Here is a 17,632-nt window from a genome sequence, read left to right as displayed (position 1 = left end):
GAAAATCAGATTGCTGATTTTTAATAAAATCATGAGTCATAAGTTTTTCTAATTTTTCGCAAAAATATGCTGCAAATTCTTCTACTGGTTTGACAAATTTCTCTAGATCACATCTGTCAGTAGAAACCCATTGTTCAAATCTTATCTCAGTCAAATCACGTTCCTCGAAACTGTCTAAAACGCTTCTCTCCAGATCTTGTGTCACTGGACAACTTTTGCATTCACGGAGGTATTGGTGAGTCACATAATAGTTTTTTTAAATAATAATTCTTATCATCAGACTTGAAATATTTTTCAACAGCATGAGTCATCAATGAAACATTCTCATGGATTGTGCAAATACATATGTTATGTGAAGTAGAACTTCCAGTGTTTTGGTATTAATGCTGCAAATGTACTAAATCCAATATTTCGATCTGGAAATTCCGCCTTATAATTCAAATAAATTTTTTTCAATTATAAATAAAGCAATTGTTTTTGTTTGCGTTCACACTTACCATTCATTTTGACTGTGACGCAATCTCTTGATCCCGGCATTACTCTACTGACGTCATCGCTGTTGAAATATTGAAGCACCTCGTTTTCTATCGTTTCATTCCTGCTGCGTCCCGTTTGTTTCTTGCCTTTTTTACCTTTTTTTATAAATATAAAAAATAGGTATAGAATATAGATGTCATATACCAATCGTTTCAGCTCGACGAACTGAGCAAATGTCCGTGTGTGTGTGTGTGTGTTGTCAACTAAGAGGTTGAGATCTCAGAGATGGCTGCACCGATTTTGATCAAACTAGTCGCAAATGAGGGTCTCCCCGTCACCCAGAACACTATTGAATGGTTTTGAGATCGGATGTTTACTTTTTGAGTTATACGAAGTTTTATGTCAAAATTTTCAGTTTTTTGACAGTATCTGTCACAATCGACCTTGAAAACAGAATATATTTTCAGACTTAGATTCCGCACGGTAATACCTATCCAACAAGCCATAGATTGTTAAAGTTAAATTTTTAACGATGATATCGAAATTTTTGTGTAAGCGACTTTTTCCCCTATTCAAGCAGTATAAGTTTTGAGCGCTGTCTGGCAAAGAAATGCTTTGGAGCAACATAAAACACAATTTTCTATACCGTTACATACATTTGTTTCTAAGTTCGCAAAAGACTGTGTACAGCAGGATATTTTGCCTAGGACCGATTTTAGCACGGTTCGTTTTTTGCAGCATAATCATTCGAATATGACTTATGTTAACCATATGTTGGCAGCATTTTCGAGTTGAAAGCAATTTCATAATTATATTGATTTAAATTACTTACAGCAATAAATGCTGGAAGAGCATAACTTCCATATACCATACGACTCAGTTCGTCGAGATCAGCAAATGCGTGTGTGACAAATAATTTCACTCAATTTTCTCGGAGATGACTCAACCGTTTTCTACACACTCAGATTCACATGAAAATTAGTATACTCCCAAACAAGGTTCCTGAATTACGTTTGGATCCGACTTCTGATTGCGGAACCACAGGATGATATGTGAAACGAAATTAATATAATGCAATTCATTTTTCTCGTTGATGGCTGAAATCTAAGAATCATCTATGATTCAAATGAAAGGTTTTAAAATCCTATGAATCATCTTACTTTTTAGTCAGATCCGACTTCTGGTTTAAGGGATACAGGGTGATTAGTATAAAAATGTCCATTTCACATAAATTAATCAGGTTTATCGGGTTAGCAGATTTGGATAGTCGATTTCCAAATAAATATATTTCAGTTTGAGCGGTATTCGTTTTTGGGTTCGGAATGTACACCCAAATTTTAATACGCACTACAATTTCTCAAAGATGTCTACACACTCCTCAGGTGAATTTAACTGATTTCGGCTACACCGATTTTAGAATACCGGTTCCAGAATCGAATCGTTTCTCAAAGCTCAATCATTTTCTCAAAATGGCCAAATCGAACTTCAAAAACAAAAATTAAAATTAAAGGACTGGAGGTCCCATACATAGTTGGTGAATTTTATCCGATTCTTGAATTACAGATGATGAGTTTTTAAAATTCATACCGATATAGAGAATGTAAATTGTTTGGCGTATTAATTTAGGGCCATTCGAATCATTTTGGGTTGTGCTAGTCCCTGAATACCGGCTCTGGAAGTACCACAAATAATGACGAAAAACTCTAAAGTGGAACTTACTTCGACATCTCATGGAATGTTCAATCGATTGTCACACGTTGAGATTGAAATTCGATACGATATGCAGCTTCTACATTACAGAGTAATGAGTGATTAAAATCTCAATTTGCCGTTTTAAACGACGATAATTAAAATAATGTCATGAGAACTAAAACACCTCAGAATATCCATGCAAAAACACATGCGGATTGATAAAAAAAGTTATCATCTCACTGCTAGGTGGATTAAACACATTTTTCATCCATTGATTCTCTTGCCTACGACACAATGTATTTGTTGACCCTTCTGTTTCCGACGTATGACTTTTCTTATAAGTCCGCCTACGCCAGCGATCACAAATGCTTAACGTGGTATTCAATTTAATTTAATTTAATTTATTTAATTAATGTTTATTCGTTTTGACATAGTTACGTTAGTTCTACTGTTTAAATGATTATACTTCAAAGAGAACTTGAAATTTCGAATATATCTGTAAATTGTTTTCGCTGTAACTTCTTTATTTTCAAAAGGCACGGATGGGATAGCCAACAATATGTAGGTTTTAATAAGAGCTTTAAATAAAAAATTATCAAAAAAAATCGAAACCCTGATTTTTTTAATTAAATTTTTTGGTCCATTTTGAAATTATTGAAAAAAAATCAAATTTTTTTTTCAGTGTATATTTTTTTAGAGAGCCCTATTGATTCCCTACAACTTCTTCCTGGACGCCAGTTTTGTACGATGAACGGTTTCCGAATTACAACGAGAAGATCTTGATCATTTACATGCACCCGTAAACTGTTTTAGCTGTAACTTCTTCATGTTTCAAAAGGCACGGATGGGATGTAGGTCTTAATAACAGCTTTAAAATAAAAATTGCCTGCGACACAATGTATTTTTTCGCCTTGAATTGGGTGGCTATTTTCTCCTATGACCACGAGTTTGGATAGACTGACAACAAACGCACTTTTTCATTCCTAGTGCAATCATGCTTAGCAAACTGCTCTATCATGTTAGTAATCACTTCATCCAACTCTGCTGCTTTCGTTTTGAGTAATTCTGGATCTTCTTCATCCGCCGACAGCCCGAATATTTGCTTTTTTATACCTCTTGAAATATCCAAATATTTTTCTCGAGGATAATTAACATTCCGGGCTTTGTTCGTTGATATCGGAGACACGTTGATTCCTGCGATGCCCTCATTGAAGAGTTCAATGTTGTGTACTCTTGAAAACTCCGCTGCGACTGATGCTTCAGAAAATGCTGAGTTGATTGAAGCTGCTGAAGGTATTTTCTCTAAATCGTATTGCGATGTGGATGGTTGTGGTTCCGTTGTTGATTGCTTTTCTGTTTCCCACGTATGACTTTCCTTATAAGCCTCTTCTGTTTCCGACGTATGACTTTCCTTATAAGCCTCTTCTGTTTCCGACATATGACTTTCCTTATAAGCCCGCCTATGACAGCGTCCACAAATGTTTAAAGTGGTAAATTCATCAATCGCTGAAAAGTGGATGGACTATTTCATAAACCCATAGGCATTCTTGTGAACTCAAAGTGGCCTTTTGGAGTAGAAAACGCTGTCTTGGCAGCATCGTTTGGATTGATGGGTACTTGGTAAAACCCCGATTTTAAATCCAAAATAGAACAATCTTTACTGTTTCCAAGATGATCTAAAATCTCGTCGATTAGTGGAATTGGGTATACAATTGGCTTTGTTACTAAATTTAAAGCCCTAAAGTCAACCACAATTCTGTATTGCTTGTTACCAAATTCATAGTCCTTCTTATGAACACATAAGACTGGTGCATTCCACGGACTGTTACTATGTCTTATGATACCTTGCTTATGCATTTCTTCAATTTCTTCATTGATGTGTTTCTAAGTGGTGGTAGTTTATTGGTAGGAACGTTTGAGGTAGTTTCAATTTCGTGTACCGCTGCATCAGTGACGGTTAATTTATCTCCCTTCAAATAGAAGACATCGCTATACGTTGCCATAATTCTCTCTATGCCTACAAAGTTTTCTCTTTTCAAGTGGTCTGTATTCAATGTTTTCAGCACATTATCCGTCCAGTTCTGACCAGTTGTTTGACCGTACCTTTTATTTTCCGTTAAACTGAGGTCCTGATTTGATTCTAAATCAAGTAAACATATACCTTTCCGTCGCAATATCTATCTAGCAAATCTTGTTCATTTTCATTAGTAATGTTAGTTCTACAAAAAGGAAGCATACTTTCTGAACGATCGTCGTTGTTGTATATTTCATTGTTGTTCTTGTTAAAATATACAATGCGAAGCAATATAAATGATTGCACAGCATTCGATTGTAAACATACAATTTGACATTCAATGAAAGCTCTATACAATTACCACCTGTGACGAAACTATGTTATGAAAGCTTTATAGTGAAAGCTTCAATGTGACATTCGCCTTTGGGTAGACTTACACGCTGCATGTAAACACATTAATATAGGTTATATATTAATGTCAATTAGGACTGTGTACATTGTATCATAAGTAGGGCAGTGTTAATATAATGCATGAAATGAATTATATATCGATAATGTACTTTGTTAGTATTTAGAGACTTGACGAATTGAATTTGAATAAAATTACCTTTTATCTTCAAACCTGTTACCAAAAGCGTTTCGATATTCATTTGGTAATTTTCAACAGGTTATGGGCCCAGTAGTTTCGGACAGAAACTAAGATCGGCGAACAAAGAAGTTTCGGACAGAAACTGGTAGTCGAAGTATCCGGCTAGGATAAATGTAGGTTTTTCCTGGTATTGACCACATTGATTGTTGGAAAAACAATCGGTCGTACTATTAACTTCGGTTAGAAGTGGAAGGAAGCACCAGTACTTCGGTTAGAAGGGGGATCCGGTAGTTTTGGATAGAAACAGAATCCAAGGAAAAACGTTTCGGACAGAAACGGGAATTGACCAGCAGTGACGTTTCGGACAGAAACGAGGTTCGTCAACAGTAACGTTTCGGACAGAAACGGGAATTGGCCAGCAGTGACGTTTCGGACAGAAACGGGGTTCGTCAACAGTAACGTTTCGGAAAGAAACGGGAATTGGCCAGCAGTGACGTTTCGGACAGAAACGGGTACCGGCGAGAAGCAAAAGTTTCGGATAGAAACAGAATTTAAGATGCAAGTGGAAAATAAGCTCGACCGGTGTTGTCGCAACAAGTTTGGATTCCATTTAGGATAAGCCCAGAGTTTTACTGGCAATAAATAGATTGTTGGATAAGCAATCGGCGATAATAATATTTCTTCGGTTAGAAGTGGGATTCAGTAGGAAACAGCAAAGTTTCGGTTAGAAGTGTAAACCGGCAGAAAGCAGCAGAAACGTTTCGGACAAGAAGCAGGTGCAATGAGCAATGACGAGCTGCGGGATTAACAAGTTTTGGACTGAAATAGAATTAACAAGCTTTGGACTGAACCATCGAGTGTTGGTGAGATGGCGAAGCAGGTCAGTGAATCTGACCCAGCGAAAAGCAGTGGTGGCTACGAGAGGGGAACTCTCGAGCGCACCGATCCGATAATTCAAAATGGTAACGGTAGCTGCGAACGATTCTTCGATGTTTCAAAGAGTACATTTGCTGCATGAAATGACGGAGGAGTACCATTCAACAAAATGCAGCTGACTCGTACACCAACAGAAGAAGACTTCTACGAACCAGTAGAAGAGCTGAATGTCGAAGCCTTAGACGAAAATTTTATGCTTGTAAAGAACGACGTCTTAAACAAGTTGATTGGCTTAGAGTATGCTAAGCAACCGATGGATACTCTGGTAAAAGTGTACCAGAAGATGGGAACAACAACAACGACGATGAGAAAGGGGATCTTCGCGATAAAACATGGGATTTTCGGATCAATTGAGATTTTCGATGAATATGATAAAATCATTCGAGATCGAGAATAGATGGGATACATCGTAGGCAGCGAGAATACACGCTCTAATCATCGCTATACCAGAAAAGTACAATAACGTTAAAGGAGCCTTTCTGATACTTTTCAACGAAGAGTTGTATGTAAAACAGAAATCTGAAATCAAAAGAATGTTCCTGAATGTAGAAGCCGGGGAAGAGAAGCAGACTGAGCAATATCTATCTAGCTTCTAAGTACGCAACTAAACGGCGAGTTGCACGGTGCTTCGGTTGCAACGAGATCAGAGACTTCAAGAACAAATATTTTTTTAATGGAAATGTTTCTGGCAAAGGAGAAGAAGAAATTCATGGAGCGGAAGAATTGTGCAATGACTACCAGCGTGAATCCCAACAAAAGGATTAGGTTTGTTGTAGATTCAGAAGTAAGCAATAACGTTATCAACTATTACAGAATGCTTTAAGACGTCAGATAAAAAAAAAAAAAAACAAATTGACATCTCTACTGCATAATCGGCTGAGAAACTTCGGGTTACGAAGATTGGTAAAATGAAACTAAAGTGTTGTGGATAGCAGTACAATTAAAGTTTCGATTTTGTACATTTTCTTTAACTTTGATCTTGAATCTACCTTCGGTTAGAAGGGGAGGACAACACTGTACAAAAATCTCATTTATCGATGAAAAGATTATTTTCATGTACATAGGCGAAGTTATCGCTTCGAAAAGTCTCGTGGATGGTTTGTTGCACTTGGTTTATCTCGGGAAGAAAAGTCAAAGAATAATGCTAAAAATTCTGCATTTTTGGGAAACAAGTAAGTTCTGACACTTGGCATAAATGGCTCGGGTATTTGAGCAATGCAAGTTTAAAGAAACAAGAATGGTTGAGGGAATCAATCTTACTTCGGAAGATATAAATACAGTCTACGTGTGCACGGGTTGTGCAGCATGGAAACAAGCTACGGCTAAATTTAAACAAATGGAGCAGGCGAGGTCACGGCGTTTATTGGAAATCATACACTTGAATGTTTGTGGCTGCTTGGGGCAAAAGGCATATGAAGGATATTGGTGAATTTAATAAAGCAGAAATACGAGGTATATGGCAGCTTCAAGGAAAATTAGTAAAACGAAGTAAGCAGACGTATGAAGAGAACATTTATGAAAGAAGTAGTAGAAATGCTATACAACAGTGGCTCAAGTAAAGATATGTGGGGAGATGCACTATATGGAGAAACATATCTTATTAACAGCTCTACAAATGGAATTAAAAGAGACGGTACACCGTACCAAGAACAGCAGAAGAAACAATCGAAACTGAATTATTAGAAAGTCTTGGGATGTCTACCAACAAAACTTATATTTGTAGGTTATACAAATAATAATTTTGTGCAATGGAACGAACATATACGTTGAATAGAAATTGGGAGGAGTATAATATTCAAAGAATCAATAACTAGATTATTTTACACTCATCAAAGAAGACCAAGAATCACTTGGATAAAGTGATTATGAAAGTACTAATGAAGGCCAAGCTGAAGAACTAGACTACGGTGATGAAGGGTATTCATTGCGACGAAGTCAAATTGAGAGGAAAATACCTTCGTGGTATTTAGACTACTCAGCAAAAGCGGCTGTACTTTGTGAAGAAGAAATTCCTCGCAACATTTAAAGTTTAATGAAATCTGAAAATTTGAAGCATGCGATTCAAAATGAATTTGACGCATTGCAATAAAATATCTCTTGGACAGTGGATAACTGTGTATTCGAGGGACTGAAAGCAATATATTAAAAATGGTTTTTCTTAAACAAGAATTCCAAATGAAAGATATGTTAGAAGTAAAACGTTTTCTAGAAATGGAAATAAATCGTGATTTTAGGAATCAGATGAATGAAATTTTTCTGAATCACATACATAGAAAACTATAAGCGGTTTGGAGTGAGTGATTGTAAACCAGTGGGGACACCATTGGTTACCACTACTAAATGGTCGAAATCTGAGGCATAAATTACAGAAGAACCATTTAGGCAATTGCTAGGATGTCTACAATACCTTTTGTTGACATTCTGGCCAGATATGTGCGTTGCGGTAAACAGATTGAGTAAATATTCCAACAATGTTGGAACTGGACTGACTGGAATTGGTCAGGTTTAAAGCGAATATTGCGATATTTACGAGGAACGAGTAATACAAAAATCATTTATTTAAACAAAAATGATTATCCTGACTTCATGGGATTTGTGAAAGCAGACTTTTCAATGATCCTGATAAGAGGTAATCTATTTCAGGATACGCGTTTCGGTTATACGGTAATTTAGTTTCGTGGTTAACGAAACGGCAACCAACAGTCAGCTTATCTACAACCGGAACTGATAGCGCTTTGTTCAGATACGAAAGAAGTTGCGTGGTTAACTCAACTTCTCTACGAATTGGATGTAGTCATAGAGCCATTCGTTATAATGGAGGACAGTATTCCATGTATAAACATCGGGGAAGGAGTCAAGATCACATCAAAAGATAAAAGAACTTGGACATCAAATGCTTCTTCATTTGTGAACTCATCAAGAAAAGGAAACTGAAGTTCATCGCGAAAGTCGAGCAGCCATCAGGTGCTTTCATTTAGGGGTTACCTAAAACCATAGGAAGTTATTCAGTGTATTGAATGTTCAAATTGCGGGGAAGTGTTAAAATATACAATGCGAAGCAATATAAATGATTGCACAGCATTCGATTGTAAACATACAATTTGACATTCAATGAAAGCTCTATACAATTACCACCTGTGACGAAACTATGTTATGAAAGCTTTATAGTGAAAGCTTCAATGTGACATTCGCCTTTGGGTAGACTTACACGCTGCATGTAAACACATTAATATAGGTTATATATTAATGTCAATTAGGACTGTGTACATTGTATCATAAGTAGGGCAGTGTTAATATAATGCATGAAATGAATTATATATCGATAATGTACTTTGTTAGTATTTAGAGACTTGACGAATTGAATTTGAATAAAATTACCTTTTATCTTCAAACCTGTTACCAAAAGCGTTTCGATATTCATTTGGTAATTTTCAACAGTTCTGAGGCACAGCATTAATGTTTTCATTTTTATTCACTTTTTGGTTTGTTTCATGTTTATCATGTTTTAATATACCGCGCTCGAAGACTTCAGTATTTACGATGATTAATTCATTTTTGTCAATTTCCACATTATTTTTCTTCATTGTACTCTCTCTACTTGTTATTTATGTAACAATTGTTGTCGGATTTAGCTGCGCTTTTTGACAACATCTTTGGCTTCTGTTTATTATCAAAAATACTTTGTTTCTTTCATTATTCATGCGGTTTGATATTTCAATGTCTTATTTTTATTTTTCGCACGCGTTCCATAATTCTCAGCTCTGATTAAATTTTCATTTTCCGATATTGGAATATATTCTGTTTTAATGTACTCGTTTGGTACCCTTAGGCATATGTACTCGAAATTCTGAGTGACATAAATTGTATATATCTTTAAAAACTCTGCTCAAATGATTCCAGAAACACATAAATATTTTACTATGTAAAACCTAACTCTGTATTGAGTTTTTCCAATAATCAACGTGATTTTCACTGACCCAATAGTCTGTGTTTAAGTTCCATCAAAGCCTGCAATGTATAAATTATTTTTATAGGAACTGCTTCTTTTTTTCGCGACAGTATCCCATCTCATCACGTTATAAAAGGCTCCAGTATCGAACATATATTTACTTTTTTCATTCGGTCTATTTACTAAAGCAATTCTCACTAACAATTGATTGTTTTTAGTACAATTTATTTTCAACAATTCATGTGGTTGCATACTTTCTTGCAATTGCCCCGTGTAATTTTTTGTCGTTTCTGTACACTGCCTACCCTTTGGACTAAGCTTGGTTTGATCATCTGTTTGGTATTTTTCCTGTACCTTGACATTGTTACCTACATTGTCGAGACTCTGTTCTCCTGTTTCTGATGAGTTTCATACGATTCCGTTTTTGGTTCGATTGTGAGAGGTATTTTCCGTAAGCATAACCATATCGGTCGTTGTACATACTAAGAATATACTTGTTCATAAATCTCATTCCCAAAATACCACCTGGAGTCAAATTTTCCACTACGTCAAACTTCGTTTGGAAAATTTGAAATTTAGTTCTACGGTACCTAATGTTTTTCTAATAGTACCTGTTACCCCAGAGAATATTTAGGCTTCTTTGTAGGCGACTCTTAGATTTCTACCTGTCGCTAACAGATCTAGATTCTTCATATCTCCATTGATCAGGCACATTTCTGGTCCTAATATTATGAACTTATCTTCGCAATATTACCGTATGTCATGCAGTTTACCCACAGTTGCTTTGCATTAAGTGTTCACTATCAAAATTGCTATCTTTGATTGAGCACCTGTTGTTACGATAATATTTCTTGTGTAAATTTCGGTTGTATTTATGGGAATTTTGAATTTGTCCCTCTGGATAACATTTATAATTGTTGTTTAGACAGAGTTTTGGTTTATCAATTGCATGGTAGAATAGCATCTGATTTTCAATATTTGTTAATATATAGCTGATTTTCGCCTCCTCTTTTTTTAATAACTATTTATTGGATTTTGTTTTTTAGTCAGAACTTAGAATTTCTGTTTATAAGAGGATATAAACATTTAATATATTTATTACACTTTGCCTGGATCCCTTCAATGTGATCCTTAAAAGTGAGTTTTTTGTCATACGTTAAACCTAAGTATTTTGTTTGATCAGACCATGTCAATTCCAAGCCACTCAATTTGAGAATGTGATTATTGTTTGGTTTAAGCAAAGAAGCTCTTGGTTTATGAGGAAAGATAATTAATTGGGTTTTTGCTGCATTTGGTTTAATTTACCATTTTGAAAGATAATCACTGAGAATATTTAGGCTTCTTTGTAGGCGACTCTTAGATTTCTACCTGTCGCTAACAGACTTGTGTCGTCACAGAATAGCGATTTCTGATAACCAACGGATAGATTTGGAAGATCAGAAATGAAAATATTATACAAGATTGGAGCTACGCTCGAACCCTGCGGAACACCTGCTCGTACGGGTAGCAATTCAGATTTACAATTCTGATAGCTAACCTGAAGAGTGCGATCAGTTAAATAATTTTGAATCATTTTGATCAAATTAATAGGAAACTGGAAATTAGACATTTTTGCTATTAAACCTTTGTGCCGAACACTGTCGAATGCTTTTTCTATGTCTAGAAGAGCAACTCCAGTGAATAACCCAGAAGATTTATTTGCTTTTATCATGTTCTTTACTCTGACAAGTTGATGAGTAGTCGAATGTTCATGACGAAATCCAAACTGCTCTGGTAAAAATTGAATTCTCATTTATATGAGACATCATTCTCAACAGGATTATTTTTTTTCAAAAAGTTTACTGATAGAAGATAGATTATCGACCAATTACCTGATGTTTCTGCTGGGTTTTTATCAGGTTTGAGGATAGGAATTACTTTAGCGTTTTTCCATCTTTTTGGGGAGTAAACTAATGAAAAACACTTGTTGAAAATTTTAACCAAGAGTCTCAAGGCAACATCGGGAAGATTTTAAATAAGAATATTAAAAAATCCATCATTACCAGGAGCCTTCATGTTTTTAAGTTTCCTAATAATTGACTAAATTTCATCAAAATTCGTCTCAATAATGTCATCTTGTAATAACACTTGAGTTGAAATATGATCATATTTCAGTAAGACTTCATTTTTAATAGCAGTAAATGAGCAGTTGAAGATTGTCATCGATGATAGGAAAATTCAATTTAGTTTGAGCTTTGGGAACTGAAAGATTTCTAGCTTCGATAATGTAATGATTCAAATTATCTATTGCTGTGTCGATGTCCGCAGAATTTTCTAAAACAGTTTCATGATCCACATGATTTTCAATGTGAGATCTGTTATCCAACCAATTAGCTCTATGATAGTTGAATATAGAGCTAATTGCATTACAAAACCAATTGCATTGATGATCTGAGTCAAAGTCAGCATGTGTAATCGGTTCACTACGAATGTGACTGTGACCTGTTAGAACCAGATCGATTGTAGAGGGATTTTTCACGGAAGAGAAGCTAGTCGGATCACTGGGATGAAGAACTGTGAAGTAACCAGCTGAGAGTTGATTATGAAGTATTTTACCATTATTGTTATTTTGCCTACAATTCCTCTGGACATGCTTTGCATTTAAGTCCCATATTACGAAAAATTTCGGTCGATATCTTGTGAGTTTTTGTAAATTGTCTTTAAATAAATTTAATTGTTCATTATAATATTATTTGCAAATGCCATCCGCTTTGAAATGCTTCAAAAAGTGATGAAGTCGAATTTATTCGGATGATCATTTGAAAAAGTAGATCTTGTAGGTAGATCATTTTATTTTCCGTTATATCGCCTAAATCGAATTCGTTTAAAGAAGCGAATACCATTGAAGGAATATTTGTAGGTAGAGGTCTGCCTGTTACACTAGCGTAACTGCCATTAAAAGAAGATGATTTGGCCGATCTGCCTATTAATAAATTGTTTTCGTTAGAAGATGAACTGGAAGGCGTTCCTGTGTTTTGATTAGGCAGTTGTCTACCTGTAACCAAAGCGTAACTGTCATTACAAGAAGATGATGACGAGGTCGATTATTTCGGCTTATTTCTTCGAATTTAAAACAAAAAACAGGTATGCCTTCTAACGAAAACAATTTATTGATAGGTAGAATAAATTGTTTTCGTTAGAAGGCATACCTGTTTTTTGTTTTAAATTCGAAGAAATAAGAGCCTTAGAAGAATTAGGTACGGCATTTGTAGCGTTTTTTTTTTTAATTTTCAGGTATGTTCTGTAAATTTAAGGTCGTTGATTTGACTTGTTGTCTAAGCGAACGAGCGTTCAATTTTTTCCCTGACAGGACATTTCAAATAATTGGATTTATGATTTCCATTGCAATTTTACATGACAATTTATCAGTGCTCTCATTAATTGGACAATCGTCTTTCGAATGCGATTTACCACAATTCAAACACCGTATATCCATATGACAATTTTTGGTTCCATGGCCGAAGCCTTGGCAACGACGACATTGTTTTAAGTTTGCAATACCATTATGCCGTTTATAGTATTCCCAATGAATTTTAATGTGGGAAATGAACCTTTTTTAAAGTTTTCAAATTGTTTACATCACTTCGATTGAATTGTATTAGGTAAAGTTCATGGGAAATTTCAGAGCGTGGTAGAAGTAACATTCGATCTTTTTTTCATAACTATTACTTGGGAAGGGGCAAAACCAAGCAATTCTTTTAGTTCAGTTTTAATTTCATCAGTACTTTGATCATTTGATAAGCCCTTCAAAACAGCCTTAAAGGGTCTGTCTGATTTTATATCATATGAATAAAATTTATGAACATCAACCAAGACTTGACATTCTCCTCTTCGTCCGATTTGAAATGAGACTTTTACTTCCGGGAGAAAGGTAGAAAGCTCAGTACGGAATGCTTTGAAGTCGGAAATCATCACCGTCACTGGAAGCATAGTTTGTTGTTTCTTCCCAGCACAACAAGCGTCCATTTTGGGAATTTTTTAAGATTTTTCTTCTATGTCGCTACAATCGGATTCAGGAAGAATCTCGTAAATATTGTTAGACGGCATAGAATCAACGGAAGGAAAGTCCGTCCGTTGTCTTCTATTTTTACATGCAGATTCTATAAGATCGTGAATGTTATTAGAAAAATGTTGAATAACGGATTGTGATTTATTCCGTATTGAATTATTTTTAGCCTTAGGCTTGTTACCTCTCCGGTTGGACGCAGGCATTTTTGAAATGAATGAAATTTGAAATTAAATTAACTAGGCTAAATTAGTCTTCGATTAGACTCCTAGTTTGGGAAAGTCTTGATAGAGACTGATTTTATGGTAGTCTTAAAAAAAGGCTGATTAATTTCTTAATCTTGAAAAAAACTGATTATATTACAATATTACCCTTTGTATAGCCTGGAGAAAGGCTGACTAATTGCTAGTCTTTAAAAAGACTGTTAGTGATTCAAGTAGCCTTGAAAAAGACTGAAGCCTTAAATCAATGAAACTCTAGGTAGCCAGAAAATTTTTCCAGGAGCCAAGAGCTATACGCGTGCGGTGCAAACGACTGTTCAACACCGACTGACGCCTCCACTGCCAGTGATTTTTTGCTTTAAGTTTTTATTCGATAATTCTGCTATAAAATGAATCGTAAATGCTTGATTTTCTTGTTGAGCGTCAATAAATTCATCGACCAATTACCTGATGTTTCTGCTGGGTTTTTATCAGGTTTGAGGATAGGAATTACTTTTGCGATTTTCCATTCTTTTGGGGAGTAAACTAATGAAAAACACTTGTTGACAATTTTAACCAAGAGTCTCAAGGCAACATCGGGAAGATTTTTAATAAGAATATTAAAAAATCCATCATTACCAGGAGCCTTCATGTTTTTAAGTTTCCTAATAATTGACTTAATTTCATCAAAATTCGTCTCAATAATGTCATCTTGTAATAACACTTGAGTTGAAATATGATCATATTTCAGTAAGACTTCATTTTTAATAGGACTCACAACGTTCAAATTAAATTGTGGACACTCTCGAACTGCTGAGCAAGTTTTTGAGCTTTTTCGCCGTTTGTAATATGTATTTGATTTCCTTCCCTGAGAGCAGAAATTGGTTTCTGAGGTTTCTTAAGAACCTTAGATAGTTTCCAGAAAGGTTTAGAATATGGTTTAATTTAGAATTTGTCAATAAATTCCATTATTCGTAGCACTCTTCAAAAGATCATCCATATTTTTGTTCGAGAGTTTCGATCCTGATAAGAATCTCTTCTACTGTAACTTTTACTGCAAATTGATCTCTCAAATTTCGGAACACGTCATTTATTATGTTGGCTCTTATTCTATTAATAGGAGTTGCGGCATTTCCTTTTAATTTCGTCAGTATCACATTTGCTAGAGGTTTTTCATTCGCACCTTGCGGGATTTGCTCCGCAAAATAACTCATTTAAGATAAAAACTGAACCATGAAATTCTGGTATGCATTGTATTGCATCCAACATCGGAAATCGATAGGCACCACCGCCTTCAATATTATTTTCGTTCGTTATTGTCAATGTGACTTTAATTCGCTATGTCGCTTTATCTTTTTAACTAGTAGTTCTTCATTTGTTCATTTTTATAATCTTAGATCTTTTTAAAGCCTCTGTTGTATGTTTTTTAGAGCATTAGTTTTAACATATGCAGGAATTTTCCAAACACGCTGCGCGCTTCTAATAGTTTTTTTTTCACTACCCCCTCCATTCTGAGACTAATTTTCCTCGAATAGCTATCACTATTTAACAGTAAAAAACTATGATCGATCATCGTAAACAAACTTGACCTAGTTTCAAATTACTAGTTATTGTATAACACATCGCAATATAAGAAGCCCTGCGCGAGCTTGTTGTGTTAGCATCGTGCGCAACCCTAGTCAGCATAAAATACTGAACTGACAAGTAAATGTAATTTATTATTTTGCCACAACTTATGCAACCTAATTTAGTTTAATATTTTGATTGGAATCTCGAAATACTTGTCAGTCAATAGTAAATTTGATATGTTCCAAACATCTACAAATCATCGTAGGCCGCAATCTTGACCATGGCCAACACAGTTTCAAATTTTCTATTATTACATACGATACATACTTTTGACCGCGCCTAACACACAAACCATATGAGAATTTAATCTGCGCTAGCAATTTTTCAATTTTTCGCGAAGTCGATCGCGCGAAGCTACTACCCATTATTATTATTATATACACTGTATGTATCATTGTACCGCTGCTATGCGCGTGGCTGAAATGCATCGTTTGCGTTTTTTTGTCACTACTCCGGTTATGTGCATATGTTATTACTTTGAATCGTGAATGGCATCTCGTGATCATGAATGGGTTTCAATATATTTAATTAGTACGAGAAAACGGTCTACCGTTTTATTTCAGATTTATTTGATCCATTTACGATAATTTTATTTTAGAATTCAAAATTAATTGTTCCGATATTTTTCATCTGTTATAGTTGGTTGCAAAATATAAATCAAAAACCATTTCCGAAGCACAAGCGAATGTCAAATATTCGAGACACATTTGTCTGTTTTTTTTTCATTCGCGCGCGCGTAAAGTGCAATTGCTACCCGATGATATTATTGTCGATATGGACGTGGTTGAATATGCTGCGTTTGCGTGTTTTGTCTATTTATCGATTATGTGCTTACATTACCACAGAAAAACCAGAATGAAAACTAGTTGCCGTAGTCTACCGTCTGTAAAATTAGTGCTATCAAAACTTGACGTGCACTCAGTCAAATATTATAGCTTCAAAAATATGTATCCGAATCCTAAACTTTATTCACTGTATCGTAATAGTATGTAGTTTATTCAGCTTAATCCTGTCACAGTATAATAATACCTCCTCTCGAGTAGCGTTCCGTATTTAAAAATTGTCCTTTTTTCGCTGTCACCATAATGAAACAACTAACCTGAGCGGCTGAGAGGTGTAATTCAAATAACGCCGCGTAATGTCATCTATAGTTTGAACGAAAAGATTATTTTTTTAACTTGTTCGCATATATTTACTTCTTCTTAATAGATTTACACTACAAAACAATAACTTCCCTAAAGCACATAAACTTTGTGCCTGACCTAATATCTATCTGATAATACTTTAAATACTCTAAACTTTGCTTTGAGTCTTAATCTCTACTATATCACGAATGCTGGTGTCCAAGTTTGATTACGATGTTTCCCGGTCGCCCATGGATCAACACTCTCAACAGTTGAATTGAGAAGCCCCGATAAATTCAAAAAGGGCCCTTTTTATACTCAAAATGTTGCTGCCTAACCAAAAATTGTATATATGTCAGCTATATATCTGGAATTCACTGTTAACTCTTAAATGCGAAATATTTTTCTGTCGTTCTACGTAAATGTGTTCTAAATTACCTTTACTGGGCATTCTTGGGTTAACTAACTTCCACATATAATCAATATACATGTTTTCATTGCATTGGATATATGCGATTGCCACGCGGTCGTGTCGCTTGTGTACATCATGAATTACCTTGTCTGAACATGCTTTCCTCACTCAGTGGCACTGTTTTTACTGACTGACGCAATATTTATTTATGTATTTGGGAGCAGGAAAAAGCCCGATGGAGATGAAATTTAGCACTCTCTCTCTCCAGCAGGCATAAAACCTCCTCATCAGTATCAACAGATTACAATGATCCAACAGATACATTGGGACTTAACACTAACAATTAGAGCTAACAATCAAAACTAACAATTAAAGCTAACAATTAAAACTAAATCTATAATCCTATAACTAGTTGATGACACCAAGCATTACATTATACATTATACATAAATAGTTCTCTTTCTTAAAAGGTGAGAGAGAAGAAAAAAGTTGGTAGGCGAATGGAGTACCAGGGTTGGTGGAGGAGGTGGTAAAGAAGCGTGGACTAACGACGATGTTAGAATCG

The 17,632-nt window shown here is 35.2% G+C and overlaps 1 protein-coding gene across 4 annotated transcripts in view; it reads right to left on the bottom strand.

The window, feature by feature from the left end:
* LOC131435423 (kinesin light chain) overlaps window positions 1-17,632 on the bottom strand; it is a 331,832-nt gene that overhangs the window by 44,174 nt on the left and 270,026 nt on the right. The window contains exon 6 of one of the 4 annotated variants that reach the window (XM_058603292.1): window positions 498-632. The exons of the other annotated variants lie outside the window; for them this stretch is intronic. Within the exon in view, the coding sequence (XP_058459275.1) occupies window positions 585-632 (48 nt within the window). The 3' untranslated portion in view covers window positions 498-584. Of the gene's footprint in view, window positions 1-497; window positions 633-17,632 lie in introns of those variants that run through there. 4 annotated transcript variants of the gene reach the window in all.

This window comes from Malaya genurostris, chromosome 3 (assembly GCF_030247185.1).
Source record: "Malaya genurostris strain Urasoe2022 chromosome 3, Malgen_1.1, whole genome shotgun sequence".
NCBI classification, from domain to species: Eukaryota; Metazoa; Arthropoda; class Insecta; order Diptera; family Culicidae; genus Malaya; species Malaya genurostris.
Note: the sequence above shows the minus strand (reverse complement) of the source record. Positions and strands in the feature narration are given on the sequence as shown.